General features: G+C 58.8%; 1 protein-coding gene and 1 non-coding gene across 2 annotated transcripts; one reads left to right on the forward strand and one right to left on the reverse strand.

Annotated features, from left to right (window-relative positions):
• Positions 1-6,092: 6,092 nt before the first annotated feature.
• On the forward strand, positions 6,093-6,166 carry TRNAT-AGU (transfer RNA threonine (anticodon AGU)). Its single transcript has one exon. It is a non-coding gene; the product is annotated as a tRNA-Thr (tRNA).
• Positions 6,167-8,309: 2,143 nt separating this feature from the next.
• On the reverse strand, positions 8,310-16,065 carry LOC138735294 (2-acylglycerol O-acyltransferase 3-like; the record flags this gene model as incomplete). The annotated part of the gene is given in 5 exon segments (XM_069883197.1): positions 8,310-8,464; positions 10,266-10,453; positions 13,129-13,297; positions 15,832-15,934; positions 15,937-16,065. Coding segments are annotated over 5 exon segments (744 nt in total), but the record flags the coding sequence as incomplete, so codon positions are not given.
• Between the last annotated feature and the right edge of the window lie 1,388 nt (positions 16,066-17,453).

Below are 17,453 nucleotides of genomic sequence, written 5' to 3' on the forward strand. Positions count from 1 at the left end.
GATTAAAGGGGGGGGCTGATAAAAGAGGGGGGTTGATAAGGGGGGGTCGTAGTAAAAAGGGGGATTGATAAGGGGGGGGGTCGATAAGGGGGGGGTTAAGGGGGGGTACCGGTGTTGGGGGTCCCGGCGCGGGTCCCGGCCGGCGTCTCGCCCTTCAGCACCTCGGCCAGCGCCGCCGCCTTTATAGGCGCGGGGGGGGCCCCACGTGGGGGGGTCTCCATTGACGTCAATGGCTCATTCATAAAATCGAGCCTGGGAAAAAAAGAGAAAAGAGGAAGGGGGGGGGGTGGGGGGGGGGAGAGTGAGAGTTGCGCTTGGCGCATGCGCAGAACGAACCGGGGCTGGGAGCGGCCGCGGCATGAATGGAAAGGGGGGGGGGGAGTGAATGAGTGAATGGGGGGGGGTAATGAGTGAATGGGGGGGGGTAATGAGTGAATGGGGGGGGTTAATGAAAGAATGGGGGGGTAATGAAGGAATGGGGGGGGTAATGAATGAATGGGGGGTAATGAATGAATGGGGGGGTAATGAGTGAATGGGGGGGTTAATGAATGAATGGGGGGGTAATGAGTGAATGGGGGGGTAATGAATGGGGGGGTAATGAGTGAATGGGGGGGTAATGAATGAATGGGGGGGTAATGAGTGAATGGGGGGGTTAATGAGTGAATGGGGGGGTTAATGAGTGAATGGGGGGGTTAATGAATGAATGGGGGGGTAATGAGTGAATGGGGGGTAATGAATGAATGGGGGATAATGAATGAATGGGGGGTAATGAGTGAATGGGGGGGTTAATGAATGAATGGGGGGGTAATGAATGAATGGGGGGTAATGAATGAATGGGGGGGTGAATGAATGAAAGAGGGGGGGGACACGGGGTTTGTGCGGGTATAGAGACCCCCGCCAGCCCCTATATACCCTCTGTACCGCCTGTATACCCACTGTAACGCCTACAACCCCTATATATGCCCCCTATAACCCCTATATATACTACCTATAACCCCTATATACCCCCTGTAACCCCTATATACCCTTATACATACTCTCTATAACCCCTATATATCTCCTATACCCCCCATAACCCCTATATATACCCTCTATAACCCCTATATATCCCCTATACCCCTATATACCCCCTATATATACCCTCTATAACCCCTACATACCCCCTATAATCCCTATATATACCCTTTATAACCCCTATATATGTCCTCTGTAACCCCTATATACCACCTATAATCCCTATATAACCCCTATAACCTCTATATACCCCCTATATATACCCTCTATAACCCCTATATATACTCTCTATAACCCCTATATACCCCTATAACCCCTATATACCCTCTATAACCCCTGTATACCCACTATGACCCCTATACGACCTCTAATACTCTATACATCCCCCCCCCCCGCACCCCCCCCCCCGACACCCTGATAACCCTACAGGCACACCCTATAGGCGCCCCTATACCCCTATAGGCACCCCTATACCCCTATAGGCACCCACATACACCTATAGGCATCCCCTGCACCCCCCCTAGAGGCACCCGCAGACCCCTATAGACACCCCCACGCTGCTATAGGCACCCCCTTACCCCCTCAGACACCCCCAGACCCCTATAGACCCCCCATACCCCTATAGACACCCCCTACACCCCCTCCATGTGGTTCTATACGTGTGTGTGAGCACATATACGTGCTTGTCCACCTATGTGTCCACACACACGCGTGTATATGTGCATATATACGTGTCTAAGGGAGCCTATACGTGCATATAGGGATCTATACGTGCCTGGGTGTATCTATAGGCCTGTAGGCTTACCCGTATGCCTCAGCACATCTGTTAATAGGTGCCTATAGCCCTCTATACGTGCCTGGACACATCAATAGGCATGTATATAGCTCTTTATATCTCTATAGGCCTGTCTATAGGTGCCTATAGCCCTCTCTTTGTGCCTAGATGTCTCTATAGGACTGTCTATAGGTACCTATAGCCCTCTGTATGTGCCTACATGTACCTATAGGCGTGCCTATTGCTCTCTAGGTCCGCGTGTAGGTGCCTATAACCCTCTACACGTGCCTAGAAGTACCTATAGCAGTGCCTGTGGGTGCCTATAGCCTTCTATACATGCCCAGAGGTCTCTATAGGTGTGCCTATGGCTCTCTAGGTCCGCGTATAGGTGCCTATAGTCCTTTATACGTGTCTAAAAGTACCTATAGCGGTGCCTATAGCCCTGTATACGTGCTCAGGCGTACCTATAGGGGTGCCTATGGCTCTCTAGGTCTGTCTATGGGTGCCTCTAGCCCTCTATACGTGCCCGAAAGTACCTATAGCGGTGCCTGCAGCCCTCTGTACGTGCCCAGGTGTAACTATAGGGGGGGGTCTATGGCTCTCTGGGTCTCTCTGGAGGTGCCTATAGCCCTTTATAGGTGTCTAGAAGTACCTATAGCCCTATATACACGCCCAGACGTACCTATAGGGGTGGTATGGCTCTATATGGCCCTATACGGCGGCCTATAGGTGCCCCCCCCCCCAGCACTGCAGGATGAGGTGAGTCACCAATGCAGCTGTAAAAGGGGGGGGGGGGGGTGAGTCTATAGGGGGGGGTGATGTGTAGGTGTCGGGGGGGCCTATGGGGGGGGATGAGTCACTAATTGCTGCAGCTGCTGCAGCGCTGGCCCCTATGGAGGGGGGGTATGGGATCTATAGGGGGATGGGAGGGTGCATAGCGGGGGTATCAGGGGGTGTAGAGGGGGCTGGGGGGGGCGTAGAGGGGGGATATAGGGAGCTGGAGGGGGAGTATAGGGGGTTGTGGGGATGTATGGGGGGGTATGGGGGGGTATAGGGGGCTGGGGGGTTGTATAGGGAGATAGGGGGGTGTATGGGGGGGTATAGGGGGCTGGAGGGGGTGTATAGGGGGATGAGGGGGTGTATGGGGGAGGTAGAGGGGGCTGGGAGGGTGTATAGGGGGAGTATAGGGGGCTGGAGGGGGTGTATAGGGGGAGTATAGGGGGTTGTGGGGTTGTATAGGGGGATGAGGGGGTGTATATGGGGGAGTATAGGGGGCTGGGGGATTGTATAGGGGGCTGGGGGTGTGTATAGGGGGTTATAGGGGGTTGGAAGGGGGTGTGTAGGGGGCTGGAGGGGGGTATAGGGGGGTATAGGGGGGTATAGGGGGATGGGGGGTTGTATGGGGGGATAGAGAGTTGGAGGGGGCATATAGGGGGGTTATAGGGGGTTGGAGGGGGTGTATGGGGGGGTTATAGGGGGCTAGGGGTGTGTGTAGGGGGTATAGGGGGTTGGGGGGTTGTGTAGGGGGCTGGGGGGTGTATAGGGTGGGTTATAGGGAGCAGGGGGGGATGTATAGGGAGAAGGAGGCTCTATAGGGAGAAGGAGGTGAGCTGGGGGCGTCTACGGGGGGATCTATAGGGGATGGGGGGGTCTATGGGGGGGCCTATAGGGGCTGGGGAGTCTATGGGGCGGTGTAGAGGGGCTAGGGGGATCTAGAGGGGGATCTATAGGGGTTGGGGGGGTTCTAAGAGGGGTCTATAGTGGGGTCTCTAGGGTCTGGGGGGTCCATACGGGGGGGTCTATAGGGTCTGAGGGGGTCTATAGTGGGGTCTATAGAGTCTGGGGGGGTCTATAGGGGCTGGAGGGGTCTATAGGGTCTGGGGAGGGTCTATGGGGGGGCCGATAGGGGGATCTATAGAGTCTAGGGGGGTCTATAGTGGGGTCTATAGTATCTGGGGAGGTTCTATGGGGGGTCTATAGAGGCTGGGGAGGTTCTATGGGGGGTCTATAGAGGCTGGGGGGGTCTATAGGGGGGGTCTATAGGGTCTGAGGGGGTCTATAGGGGGGTCTATAGGTTCTGAGGGGCTCTATAGGGGGGTCTATAGGGCCCGGGGGTTCTCTAGGATCTGGGGGAGTGTCTATAGGGGGGTCTATAGGGACCGAGGTGATCTATAGGGGTGTGGAGTGGGGGGGTCACTCAGACCTCTGCCCCCCCCGCCCCCCCCAATCCCGGGGATGATTCACCCTGCGGCAGCCATGGGGGGGGGGGGGAGGGGAGGGGGGGGCTGTGACGTCACCTGAGGATCACGTGATGGGGGAGGGGGTCTCCTGCTGCAGCGGCAGGACCGGGCATCCCCCCCCGCCCCCCGTTGCCATGGCAGCCGTTGCTAGGGACCCACAGCATCCCCTTGTTGCTAGGGACCCAGCATCCCCCCCGTTGCTAGGGACCCGGCATCCCCCGGTTGCCATAGCAACCGTTGCTAGGGACCCGGCATCCCTCCCTGTTGCCATGGCAGCCGTTGCTAGGGGCACACAGCATCCCCCCGTTGCCATAGCAACCGTTGCTGGGGACACACAGCATCCCCCGTTGCCATAGCAACCGTTGCTAGGGACCCAGCAGCCCTGTTGCTATGGGCCTAGCAGCCCCCTTTTCACCCCAGTCCCTCCCAGTCCCTCCCAGTCCCCCCACTCCCCCTAGTCCCCCCAGTGCTCAATGATCCCAGTCCCCCCAGTCCCTCCCAGTCCCCCCAGTGCCCCCCAGTCCCTCCCAGTCTCACCAGTCCCTCTCAATCCCCTCCAGTCCCTCCCAGTGCTCCCAGTCCCTCCCAGTCCCCCCACTCCCCCTAGTCCCCCCAGTGCTCAATGCTCCCAGTCTCCCCAGTCCCTCCCAGTCCCTCCCAGTCCCCCCAGTCCCCCCAGTGCTCAATGCTCCCAGTCCCCCCAGTCCCTCTCAATCCCCCCAGTCCCTCCCAGTGCTCCCAGTCCCTCCCAGTCCCCCCACTCCCTCTAGCCCCCCCAGTGCTCAATGCTCCCAGTCCCCCCAGTGCCCCCTAGTCCCTCCCAGTCCCTCCCAGTCCCCCCAGTTCCTCCCAGTGCTCAATGCTCCCAGTCCCCCCAGTCCCTCTCAATCCCCCCCAGTCCCTCCCAGTGCTCCCAGTCCCTCCCAGTCACCCCAGTGCTCAATACTCCCCGTCCCTCCCAATACCCCAAGTCCCTCCCAGTCCCTCCACTCCCTCTAGTCCCCCCAGTGCTCAATGCTCCCAGTCCCCCCAGCCCCTCCCAGTCCCTCCCAGTCCCCCCAGTGCCTCCCAGTGCTCAGTGCTCCCAGTCCCTCCAGTGCCCCCCAGTCCCTCCCAGTCCCCCCACTCCCCCTAGTCCCCCCAGTGCTCAGTGCTCCCAGTCCCCCCAGTGCCCCCTAGTCCCTCCCAGTTCCCCCAGTCCCTCCCAGTCCCCCCAGTCCCTCTCAATCCCCCCCAGTCCCTCCCAGTGCTCCCAGTCCCTCCCAGTCCCCCCACTCCCCCTAGTCCCCCCAGTGCTCAGTGCTCCCAGTCCCCCCAGTGCCCCCTAGTCCCTCCCAGTCCCCCCAGGCCCTCTCAATCCCCTCAGTCCCCCCAGTGCTCAATGCTCCCAGTCCCTCCCGTCCCTCCCAGTCCCCCCACTCCCCCTAGTCGCCCCAGTGCTCAATGCTCCCAGTCCCCCCAGTGCCCCCTAGTCCCTTCCAGTCCCCCCAGTCCCTCCCAGTCCCCCCAGTGCCTCCCAGTGCTCAGTGCTCCCAGTCCCTCCAGTGCCCCCCAGTCCCTCCCAGTCTCACCAGTCCCTCCAAGTCCCTCCCAGTCCCTCCCGTCCCTCCCAGTCCCCCCACTCCCCCTAGTCCCCCCAGTGCTCAATGCTCCCAGTCCCCCCAGTGCCCCCTAGTCCCTCCCAGTCCCCCCAGGCCCTCTCAATCCCCTCAGTCCCCCCAGTGCTCAATGCTCCCAGTCCCCCCAGTCCCTCCCAGTCCCTCCAGTCCCTCCCACTCCCCCCAGTCCCCCCCAGTGCTCAATGCTCCCAGTAGCTCCCAGTCCCTCCCAGTCCCCCCACTCCCCCTAGTCCCCCCAGTGCTCAATGCTCCCAGTAGCTCCCAGTCCCTCCCAGTCCCCCTAGTCCCTCCCAGTCCCCCCAGTCCCTCCCAGTCCCCCCAGTCCCCCCAAGTGCTCAATGCTCCAAGTCCCCCCAGTCCCCCCAGTCCCTCCCAGCCCCTCCCAGTCCCTCCCCTCCCCCCTGGGGGGGGTTTGGTGGCGCGGGGCGCGCTGGCGGCGCAGGTGGCGCCGTGGCTTAGTTGGTTAAAGCGCCTGTCTAGTAAACAGGAGATCCTGGGTTCGAATCCCAGCGGTGCCTTTTACCGGGGAGGCACCCCGAAATATTTTTGGGGGGGGGCAGAGGGTGTTTTGGGGGGGCTGGAAGTTGAGGTGAAGGTTCTTTTTACCTTTTTGGGGTGCCCCCCGAAAATTTGTGGGGTTGGGGGGGCTGGAAATAGACTTAAAGGTGGTTTTTACCTTCCCGGAGGGGGCACCCCAAAAATTTGGGGGGGCTGGAAATGAGGGTAAAGGTGATTTTACCTTCCCGGGGGGGCACCCCAAAAATTTGGGGGGGCTGGAAATGAGGGTAAAGGTGATTTTACCTTCCCGGGGGGGCACCCCAAAAATTTGGGGGGGCTGGAAATGGGGGTAAAGGTTGGTTTTTACCTTCTCGGGTGGGCACCCCAAAAATTTGGGGGGCTAAAAATGGGGGTGAAGGTTGTTTTTTACCTTCTCGGGGGGGCACCCCAAAATTTTTGAGGTTTGAGGGGGCTGGAAATGGGGGTGAAGGTGAGTTTTGCCTTCCCTGGGGGGGCACCCTAAAAATTTGCGGGGCTGGAAATGGGGGTGAAGATGCTTTTATTGGGGGGGGGGTGTCCGGGTGGGGGAATTTTGGGGTTCGGGGGGAGGTTTGGGGGTTCAGAGAGGATTTTGGGGGGTCCTGGGGGGGAGGGTTGGGGGGGTCAGAGGGTCTCGGAGAGGTTTGAGGGATTTGGAGGTGGTTGAGTTGGATTTTGAGGGGATTTGAGGGGGGTTGAGGAGGTTTTTGGGGTTCAGGGAGGGGTTTTTGGGGTTCAGGGGGGTTTGGGGGTGTCCTGGGAGGTTTGGGGGGGTCAGTGGGGGGGTTCTGGGTTTATTTTTTGGGGGGCTCAGAGGGTCTCGGAGAGGTTTGAGGGACTTGGAGGTGGTTGAGTTGGATTTTGAGGGGATTTGAGGGGGGTTGAGATTGGGGTTCAGGGAGGGATTTTTGGGGTTCAGGGAAGGTTTTTGGGGTTCAGGAAGGTTTGGGGGTGTCCTGGAGGTTTGGGGGGGTCAGTGGGGGGGTTCTGGGTTTATTTTTTGGGGGGCTCAGAAGGTTTTGGAGAGTTTTGAGGGACTTGGAGGAGGTTTGGTTGGATTTTGAGGGGATTTGAGGGGATTTGAGGAGGTTTTTGGGGTTCAGGGAGGGTTTTTGGGGTTCTGAGAGGATTTTGGGGTGTTCTGGAGGAGGATTTGGGGGTTCAGGAGGGGATTTTGGGGGGTTGGGAGGGGGTCAGAAGGTTTTGGGGAGTTTTGAGGGATTTGGAGGTGGTTGAGTTGGATTTTGAGGGGATTTGAGGGGGTTTGAGGAGGCTTTTGGGGTTCAGGGAGGGGTTTTTGGGGTTCAGGGAGGGTTTTTGGGGTCCCGAGAGGATTTTGAGGGGTTCTGGAGGAGGGTTTAGGGGGTTCAGGAGGGGATTTTGGGGGGTTGGGAGGGGGTCAGAGGGTCTCGGAGAGGTTTGAGGGACTTGGAGGTGGTTGAGTTGGATTTTGAGGGGATTTGAGGGGGGTTGAGAGGATTTTTGGGGTTCAGGGAGGGATTTTTGGGGTTCAGGGAAGGTTTTTGGGGTTCAGGAAGGTTTGGGGGTGTCCTGGGAGGTTTGGGGGGGTCAGTGGGGGGGTTCTGGGTTTATTTTTTGGGGGGCTCAGAAGGTTTTGGAGAGTTTTGAGGGACTTGGAGGAGGTTTGGTTGGATTTTGAGGGGATTTGAGGGGATTTGAGGAGGTTTTTGGGGTTCAGGGAGGGTTTTTGGGGTTCTGAGAGGATTTTGGGGTGTTCTGGAGGAGGATTTGGGGGTTCAGGAGGGGATTTTGGGGGGTTGGGAGGGGGTCAGAAGGTTTTGGGGAGTTTTGAGGGATTTGGAGGTGGTTGAGTTGGATTTTGAGGGGATTTGAGGGGGTTTGAGGAGGCTTTTGGGGTTCAGGGAGGGGTTTTTGGGGTTCAGGGAGGGTTTTTGGGGTCCCGAGAGGATTTTGAGGGGTTCTGGAGGAGGGTTTAGGGGGTTCAGGAGGGGATTTTGGGGGGTTGGGAGGGGGTCAGAGGGTCTCGGAGAGGTTTGAGGGATTTGGAGGTGGTTCGGCTGGATTTTGAGGGGATTTGAAGGGGGTTGAGAGGGTTTTTGGGGTTCAGGGAGGGGGTTTTGGGGTTCGGGGTGTTTTTGGGGTTCACAGGATGTGGAGGCGGGTTTCGGGGTGCAGCCCGCAGGCCACTTTGTGCTCCTCGAAGAGGCTCTGGAGCCGCTGCAGGTAGAGCTGGTGGAAGCGATCGACCTCGCGCTCCGAGGGCCGAGGGATTCGGGGGACAAAAAGGGGGGCGCCCACTAAAATTGGGGGGGGGGGCACCCCGAAATCAGCTGCACCCCGAAATCCAGCCCCATAGATACCCCCGGCACCCCCAAATCCACCCAGCACCCCAAAAAATCCAACCAGCACCCAAAAAATCCACCCAGCACCCCAAAATCCACCCCTCAAATCCTCCCTGCACCCCAAAATCCAGCCAGCACCCCAAAATCCACCCCCTCAACTCCACCCGGAACCCCCAAATCCCTCCTGCAACCCCAAAATTCCCCCTTGCGCCCCTAAAATCCCTCCCTGCACCCCCAATTCCCCTCCTTGCCCCCCAAATCCCCCCTAATCCCCTCTCAGCACCCCGAAATCCCCTCCCTGCCCCCCAAAATCCCCCCAAATCCTCTCCTTATCCCCCAAAATCCCCTCCTTGGCCCCCCCAAATCCCCCTCAAATCCCCCCTAAATCCCCCTCCTTGCCCCCCAAAACCCCTCAAATCCCCCAAATCCCCTCTAATCCCCCCAAATCCCCTCCCTGCCCCCCAAATCCCCCTCAAATCCCCCCATAATCCCCTCCCAGCACCCCCAATTCCCCTCCTTGCCCCCCATACCCCCCTAATCCCCTCTCAGCACCCCAAAATCCCCCCTAAATCCGCCTCCTTGCCCCCAAAATCCCCCTTAAATCCCCTCAAATCCCCCTCCCTGCCCCCCAAATCCCCTCAAATCCCCCCAATTCCCCTCAAATCCCCCTCAAATCCCCTCCCTGCCCCCCAAATCCCCCTCGAATCCCCCCAAATCCCTCTTAATCCCCTCCCTGCCCCCCCAAATCCCCCCTAAATCCCCTCCTTGGCCCCTCAAAACCCCCCCAAATCCCCTCCCTGCCCCTCAAATCCCCCCCAAATCCCCCCAAATCCCCTCCCTGCCCCCCAAATCCCCCTCAAATCGCCCCCAAATCCCCTCCCTGCCCCCCAAATCCCCCTCAAATCGCCCCCAAATCCCCTCCCTGCCCCCCAAATCCCCCCATAATCCCCTCCCAGCACCCCAATTCCCCTCCTTGCCCCCCAAAATCCCCCCAAACCCCCTCCTTGCCCCCCAAATCCCCTCAAATCCCCCCCAAATCCCCTCCCTGCCCCCCAGATCCCCCTCAAATCCCCACAAATCCCCTCCCTGCCCCCCAAATCCCCCCCAAATCCCCCTCGAATCCCCCCCAAATCCCCCCTAATCCCCTCTCAGCACCCCAAAATCCCCCCAAACCCCCAAAATCCCCCCAAACCCCCTCCTTGCCCCCCCAAATCCCCCCTAAATCCCCTCCTTGGCCCCTCAAATCCCCCCCAAATCCCCCCAAACCCCCCAAATCCCCCCTAAATCCCCTCCCTGCCCCCCAAATCCCCCTCAAATCGCCCCCAAATCCCCTCCCTGCCCCCCAAATCCCCCCATAATCCCCTCCCAGCACCCCCAATTCCCCTCCTTGCCCCCCCAAATCCCCCCTAAATCCCCTCCTTGGCCCCTCAAATCCCCCCCAAATCCCCCCAAACCCCCCAAATCCCCCCTAAATCCCCTCCCTGCCCCCCAAATCCCCCTCAAATCGCCCCCAAATCCCCCCATAATCCCCTCCCAGCACCCCCAATTCCCCTCCTTGCCCCCCAAAATCCCCCCAAACCCCCTCCTTGCCCCCCCAAATCCCCCCTAAATCCCCTCCTTGGCCCCTCAAAACCCCCCCAAATCCCCTCCCTGCCCCACCAAATCCCCCCCAAACCCCCTCCTTGCCCCCCAAATCCCCTCCCTGCCCCCCAAATCCCCCCCCAATGACCCCCCGGGCCCCCCCCAAATCTCTCACCCACGACGGTGAGGGGCACGGCGAAGGGCAGGAAGGGGAGCCCCCCCCTCCCCCAGAAGAAGCAGGGGGCGAACCCCAAAAGGTCCTTGAGGCGGCGCTGGAGGCGTCGGAGCCGCGAGGCCTTGCTCAGCGCCGGCTGCCGGAACGTCTCCTGCTCCCCGAAGACGTAGACGGGGACCAGGGGGGTGCTGGGACCAACCCCCCCACCACCCAGGGGTGAGAGACGCACCCCAAAACCCCCCACAGCAACCCCGCGGCACCCCCAAAACCCCTGGAAACCCATTGATCCTCATGGACCTTCTTTGACCTCCATTGATCTCCATTGATCCCCATTGATCCCCATTGACCCCCATTGATCTCCATTGATCCCCATTGGCCTCCATTGACCTCCATTGACCCCCATTGGCCTCCATTGACCCCCATTGGCCTCCATTGACCTCCATTGGCCTCCATTGATCCCCATTGACCCCCATTGACCTCCATTGACCCCCATTGGCCTCCATTGACCTCCATTGATCTCCATTGATCCCCATTGATCCCCATTGACCCCCATTGATCTCCATTGACCCCCATTGACCCCCATTGACCTCCATTGACCTCCATTGATCCCCATTGAGCTTCATTGACCTCCATTGGCCCTCAATGACTTTCATTGCCCCCCATGGACCCCCATTGACCCCCATTGACTCCACTTTATCCTCAATGACCACCATTAACCCCCACTGACACCCATTGACTCTACTTGACCCCTATTGATCTCCATTGACCAGTCATTGACCCCGTTGACTCCACTTGACCCCCATTGAGCTCCATTGACCCCCATTGACTCCACTTGACCACCATTGACCACCATTGACCTCCATTCACCTCCAGTGATCCCCATTGACCCCCATTGACCCCCATTGACCCTAGATGACCCCATTGACCTCCATGGATCCTCATTTACCTTCATGGACCACCATTGACCCCCATTGACTCCACTTGACCCTCAATGATCTCTATTGACTTCCATTGACCATCATTGACCCCCATTGACCTCCATTGACTCCACTTGACCCTCAATGACCACCATTGACCTTCATTGACCACCATTGACCTCTATTGACCTCCATGGACCACCAGTGACCCCCCTTAACCCTCATTGACCTCTGCTGACCTCCACTGACGCCACTTGACCTCCATTGATCTCCACTGATCCCCATTGACCTCCATTGACCCCCATTGATCCCCATTGATCCCCATTGACCTCTATTGACCTCCATTGACCACCATTGACAACCATTGACCCCCATTGACCCCCATTGACCCCATTGACCTCCATCGACCCCCATTGACCCCCATTGACCCCCATTGACCACCGTTGACCACTGTTGGCCTCCATTGACCTCCATTGGCCTCCATTGACCCCATTGATCCCTATTGACCCCCTTGATCCCTATTGACCCCAATCGATCCCTGCTGACCCCATTGATCCCCACTGACCCCAATCGATCCCCATTGATCCCCATCGATCCCCATTGATCCCTATTGACCCCATTGATCCCTATTGACCCCATCGATTCCCATTGATCCTCATTGCCCCATTGATCCCTATTGACCCCATCGATTCCCATTGATCCTCATTGCCCCATTGATTTCTGTTGATCCCTATTGATCCCCATTGACCCCACTCGATCCCCATTGCCCCCCATTGACCCCAATTGATTCCTATTGATCCCAATTGACCCCATTGATCCCTATTGATCCCCGCTGAGCCCCGCTGACCCCACTCGATCCCCATTGCCTCCCATTGATCCCAATTGATCCCCGCTGCACTCCATTAATCCCTATTGCCCCCATTGCCTCCATTGATCCCTATTGACCCCCGTTGCCCCTCATTGATCCCCATTGATCCCTATTGATCGCTATTGATCCCCATTGATCCCCATTGATCCCTATTGACCCCCATTGATCCCTATTGATCCCCATTGACCCCAATCGATCCCCATTGATCCCCATTGACCCCAACGATCCCTATCGATCCCCATTGACCCCAATCGATCCCCATTGAACCCTGTTGATCCCTGTTGACCCCTATTGACCTCCATTGACCTCAATCGATCCCCATTGATCCCTATTGATCCCCATTGATCCCCATTGATCCCTATTGACCCCCATTGCCACTCATTGCCCCTCATTGATCCCCATCGATCCCCATTGATCCTTATTAACCCCAATCGATCCCCATTGATCCCCATTGATCCCCATTGACCCCAATCGATCCCCATTGCCCCTCATTGATCCCCATTGATCGATATTGATCCCCATTGATCCCAATCGATCCCCATTGATCCCCATTGATCCCTATTGACCCCCATTGCCCCTCATTGATCCCTATTGATCGATATTGATCCCCATTGACCCCAACCGATCCCCATTCATGCCCATTGACCCCAATCGATCCCCATTCATCCCCATTGATCCCCATTGAGCCCTATTGACCCCCATTGCCCCTCATTGATCCCCATTGATCCCCATTGACCCCCATTGACCCCGATCGATCCCAATTGACCCCGATCGATCCCTATTAATCCTCATTGACCCCAATCGATCCCCATTGATCCCCATTGATCCCTATTGACCCCCATTGACCCCAATCGATCCCCATTGACCCCCATTGATCCCTATTGACCCCCATTGCCCCTCATTGATCCCCATTGATCCCAATTGACCCCAATCCATCCCCATTGATCCCTATTGACCCCCATTGCCCCTCATTGATCCCCATTGATCCCCATTGACCTCAATCGATCCCCATTGACCCCGATCGATCCCGATCGATCCCTTATTGATCCCCGCTGCCCCTCCCCCCCCCGTTGCCTACCCGTGGCGCAGGGCCAGGCGCACGAAGCCCTTGCGGCGGCGCAGGACGACGCGGTGGGATCCCGGGGTCCCCTCCAGCGCCTCGGCCGCGCCCCCCACCATGATCACCAGGGCCTGGTCCCGCTGCTCCAGCACCCGGTCCAGGCAGCGCCGGCTCACGGGGCACAGCCCTGCGGGGGGAAGGGGGGGGTCAGGGGAGTGCACCCCAAAAAGAGGGACCAAGAACCCCCAAAAAGAGGGACCCCGTACCCTAAAACGGGATTCTGCAGCCCAAAAAGGGGACCCTGCAGCCCCAAAAGGGGACCAAGAACCCCAAAAAGAGGAACAAGAACCTCAAAGAGGGACCAAGAACCCCAAAAAGAGGAACAAGAACCTCAAAGAGGGACCAAGAACCCCAAAAAGAGGAACAAGAACCCCAAAGAGGGACCAAGAACCCCAAAAAGAGGGACCCTGCAACCCAAAGAGAGATTCTGCACCCCAAAAAGGGGACCCTGAAACCCCAAAAGGGGACCAAGAACCCCAAAAAGAGGAGCAAGAACCTCAAAGAGGGACCAAGAACCCCAAAAAGAGGAACAAGAACCCCAAAGAGGGACCAAGAGCCCCAAAAAGTGGGACCCTGCAACCCAAAGAGGGATTCTGCACCCCAAAAAGGGGACCCTGCAGCCCCCAAAGGGGACCAAGAACCCCAAAAAGAGGAACAAGAACCTCAAAGAGGGACCAAGAACCCCAAAAAGAGGAACAAGAACCTCAAAGAGGGACCAAGAACCCCAAAAAGAGGAACAAGAACCCCAAAGAGGGATTCTGCACCCCAAAAAGGGGACCCTGCAGCCCCCAAAGGGGACCAAGAACCCCAAAAAGAGGAGCAAGAACCTCAAAGAGGGACCAAGAACCCCAAAAAGAGGAACAAGAACCTCAAAGAGGGACCAAGAACCCCAAAAAGAGGAACAAGAACCTCAAAGAGGGACCAAGAACCCCAAAAAGAGGAACAAGAACCTCAAAGAGGGACCAAGAACCCCAAAAAGAGGAACAAGAACCTCAAAGAGGGACCAAGAACCCCAAAAAGAGGGACCCTGTACCCCAAAAAGGGATCAAGAACCCCCAAAAGAGGACCGGGCACTCCAAAAAGAGGGACTCTACACCCCAAAGAGGGACCCTGCGACCCAAAAGGGGACCCTGCACCCCAAAGAGGGACCAAGCACCCCAAAAAGAGGAGCAAGAACCCCAAAAACAGGGACCAAGCACCCCAAAGAGGGACCCAGAACCCTAAAAAAGGACCAAGAACCCCAAAAAGAGGAACAAGAGCCCCAAACCCCTCCCAGCACCCCAAAACCCTCCAGCACTCCAAACCCTTCAAGCACCCCAAAACCCCCTGGAACCCCCAAACCACCTCTACACCACAAAGCCCCCCAGCACCCCAAAACCCTCTAGCACTCCAAACCTCTCCAGCACCTCGAACCCTTAAAGCACCCCAAAACCCCCTGGAACCCCAAAAACACCTTTACACCCCAAATTCCCCAGCACCCCAAAATCCTCTAGCACCCCCAAACCCTTCAAGCACCCCAAAACCCCCTGGAACCCCAAAACCACCTTTACACCCCAAACCCCCCCAGCACCCCAAAACCCTCTAGCACCATTCCCAAACCTCTCCAAGCACCCAAAACCCTCTAGCACCCCAAACCCCTCCAGCACCCTGAACCCTTCAAGCACCCCAAAACCCCCTGGAACCCCAAAACCACCTCTACACCCCAAACCCCCCCAGCACCCCAAAACCCTCTAGCGCCCCAAACCCTTCAAGCACCCCAAAACCCCCTGGAACCCCAAAACCACCTTTACACCCAAACCCCCCCAGCACCCCAAAACCCTCTAGCACTCCAAACCTCTCCAAGCACCCCAAAACCCTCTAGCACCCCAAACCCTCCCAGCACCCTGAACCCTTCAAGCACCCCAAAACTCCCTGGAACCCCCAAAACACCTTACACCCCAAATTCCCCAGCACCCCAAAACCCTCTAGCACCCCAAACCCTTCAAGCACCCCAAAACCCCCTGGAACCCCCAAACCACCTCTACACCCCAAAGCCCCCAGCACCCCAAAACCCTCTAGCACTCCAAACCCCTCCCAGCACCCCAAAACCCCCTGGAACCCCAAAACCACCTTTACACCCCAAATTCCCCCAGCACCCCAAAACCCTCTAGCACCCCAAACCTCTCCAAGCACCCCAAAACCCTCTAACACCCCAAACCCCTCCCACCACCCCGAACCCTTCAAGCACCCCAAAACCCCCTGGAACCCCCAAACCACCTCTACACCCCAAACCCCCCAACACCCCAAAACCCTCTAGCGCCCCAAACCCTTCAAGCACCCCAAAACCCCCTGGAACCCCCAAACCACCTCTACACCCCAAACCCCCCAGCACCCCAAAACCTCTAGCACTCCAAACCCTCCCAGCACCCCAAAACCCTCTAGCACCCCAAACCCCTCCCAGCACCCGAACCCTTCAAGCACCCCAAAACCCCCTGGAACCCCCAAACCACCTCTACACCCCAAATTCCCCAGCACCCCAAAACCCTCTAGCACTCCGAAACCCTCTAGAACTCCAAACCCTTCAAGCACCCCAAAACCCCCTGGAACCCCCAAACCCCCTCTACACCCCAAACCACCCCTAGCACCCCAAAACCCCCCCGGCACCCCAAAACCCCCCCTCACCGGCCGCCAGGCGTATTCCCTGTAGAGGGGAGGTGGAAGAGCCCGTCGAGGGCGGCGAGGTTGGGCGCAGGCCGGGACAGGGACCCCCCCGTCCGCTCCCCCCGGGTTTCGGGTCCCCGCGGCCCCCCGACCCCCCGTGACGAAGGCCCCGAAGACCCCGATGCAGGCGACGCCGTGAGGGTGAGCGGCCAACAGGTAAGTGCGGCCGGGGGACAGCGGGGCCGAGCGGATCACCTGGGGGGGACAGGGGACAGGGGGGGACAGGGGGATATGGGGGACAGGGGGGATATGGGGATAGGGGACAGGGGGACAGGGGGACATGGGGACAGGGGGACAGGGGGGGGGGACAGGGGGATATGGGGGGGACAGGGGGACATGGGGACAGGGGGACATGGGGATATGGGGACATGGGGACAGGGGGACAGGGGGACAGGGGGACAGGGGGATATGGGGACATGGGGACAGGGGGACAGGGGGACATGGGGATATGGGGACATGGGATATGGGGATATGGGGACATGGGGACAGGGGGACATGGGGACAGGGGGACAGGGGGGGGGGACAGGGGGATATGGGGGGGGACAGGGGGATATGGGGACAGGGGGACATGGCGGGGGACAGGGGACAGGAGGGGACAGGGGGATATGGCGGGACAGGGGGACATGGGGATATGGGGACATGGGGACATGGGGATATGGGGACATGGGGACATGGGGACATGGGGATATGGGGACAGGGGGACATGGGGACATGGGGATATGGGGACAGGGGGACATGGGGACATGGGGACATGGGGACATGGGGATATGGGGACATGGGGACATGGGGATATGGGGACAGGGGGACATGGGGACATGGGGATATGGGGACAGGGGGACAGGGGGACAGGGGGGACATGGGGACATGGGGATATGGGGACATGGGGATATGGGGACATGGGGACATGGGGACATGGGGACAGGGGGACATGGGGACATGGGGATATGGGGACATGGGGATATGGGGACAGGGGGACATGGGGACATGGGGACATGGGGACAGGGGGACAGGGGGATATGGGGACAGGGGGACATGGGGACATGGGGACATGGGGACAGGGGGACATGGGGACATGGGGATATGGGGACATGGGGACATGGGGACATGGGGACATGGGACAGGGGGACATGGGGATATGGGGACAGGGGGACATGGGGACAGGGGATATGGGGATATGGGGACAGGGGGACATGGGGACATGGGGACATGGGGATATGGGGACATGGGGACATGGGGACCAGGGGGACATGGGGACATGGGGATATGGGGACATGGGGACATGGGGACATGGGGACAGGGGGACATGGGGATATGGGGACATGGGGACATGGGGACAGGGGGATATGGGGACAGGGGGACATGGGGACAGGGGGATATGGGGACATGGGGGGACATGGGGACAGGGGGACATGGGGACAGGGGGATATGGGGACATGGGGACAATGGGGACATGGGGACAGGGGGATATGGGGACAGGGGGACATGGGGACATGGGGATATGGGGACATGGGGGGACATGGGACAGGGGGACATGGGGACATGGGGATATGGGGACATGGGGGGACATGGGGGGACAGGGGGAC

This window comes from Phaenicophaeus curvirostris, unplaced genomic scaffold (assembly GCF_032191515.1).
Source record: "Phaenicophaeus curvirostris isolate KB17595 unplaced genomic scaffold, BPBGC_Pcur_1.0 scaffold_677, whole genome shotgun sequence".
Classification (NCBI taxonomy): domain Eukaryota; kingdom Metazoa; phylum Chordata; class Aves; order Cuculiformes; family Cuculidae; genus Phaenicophaeus; species Phaenicophaeus curvirostris.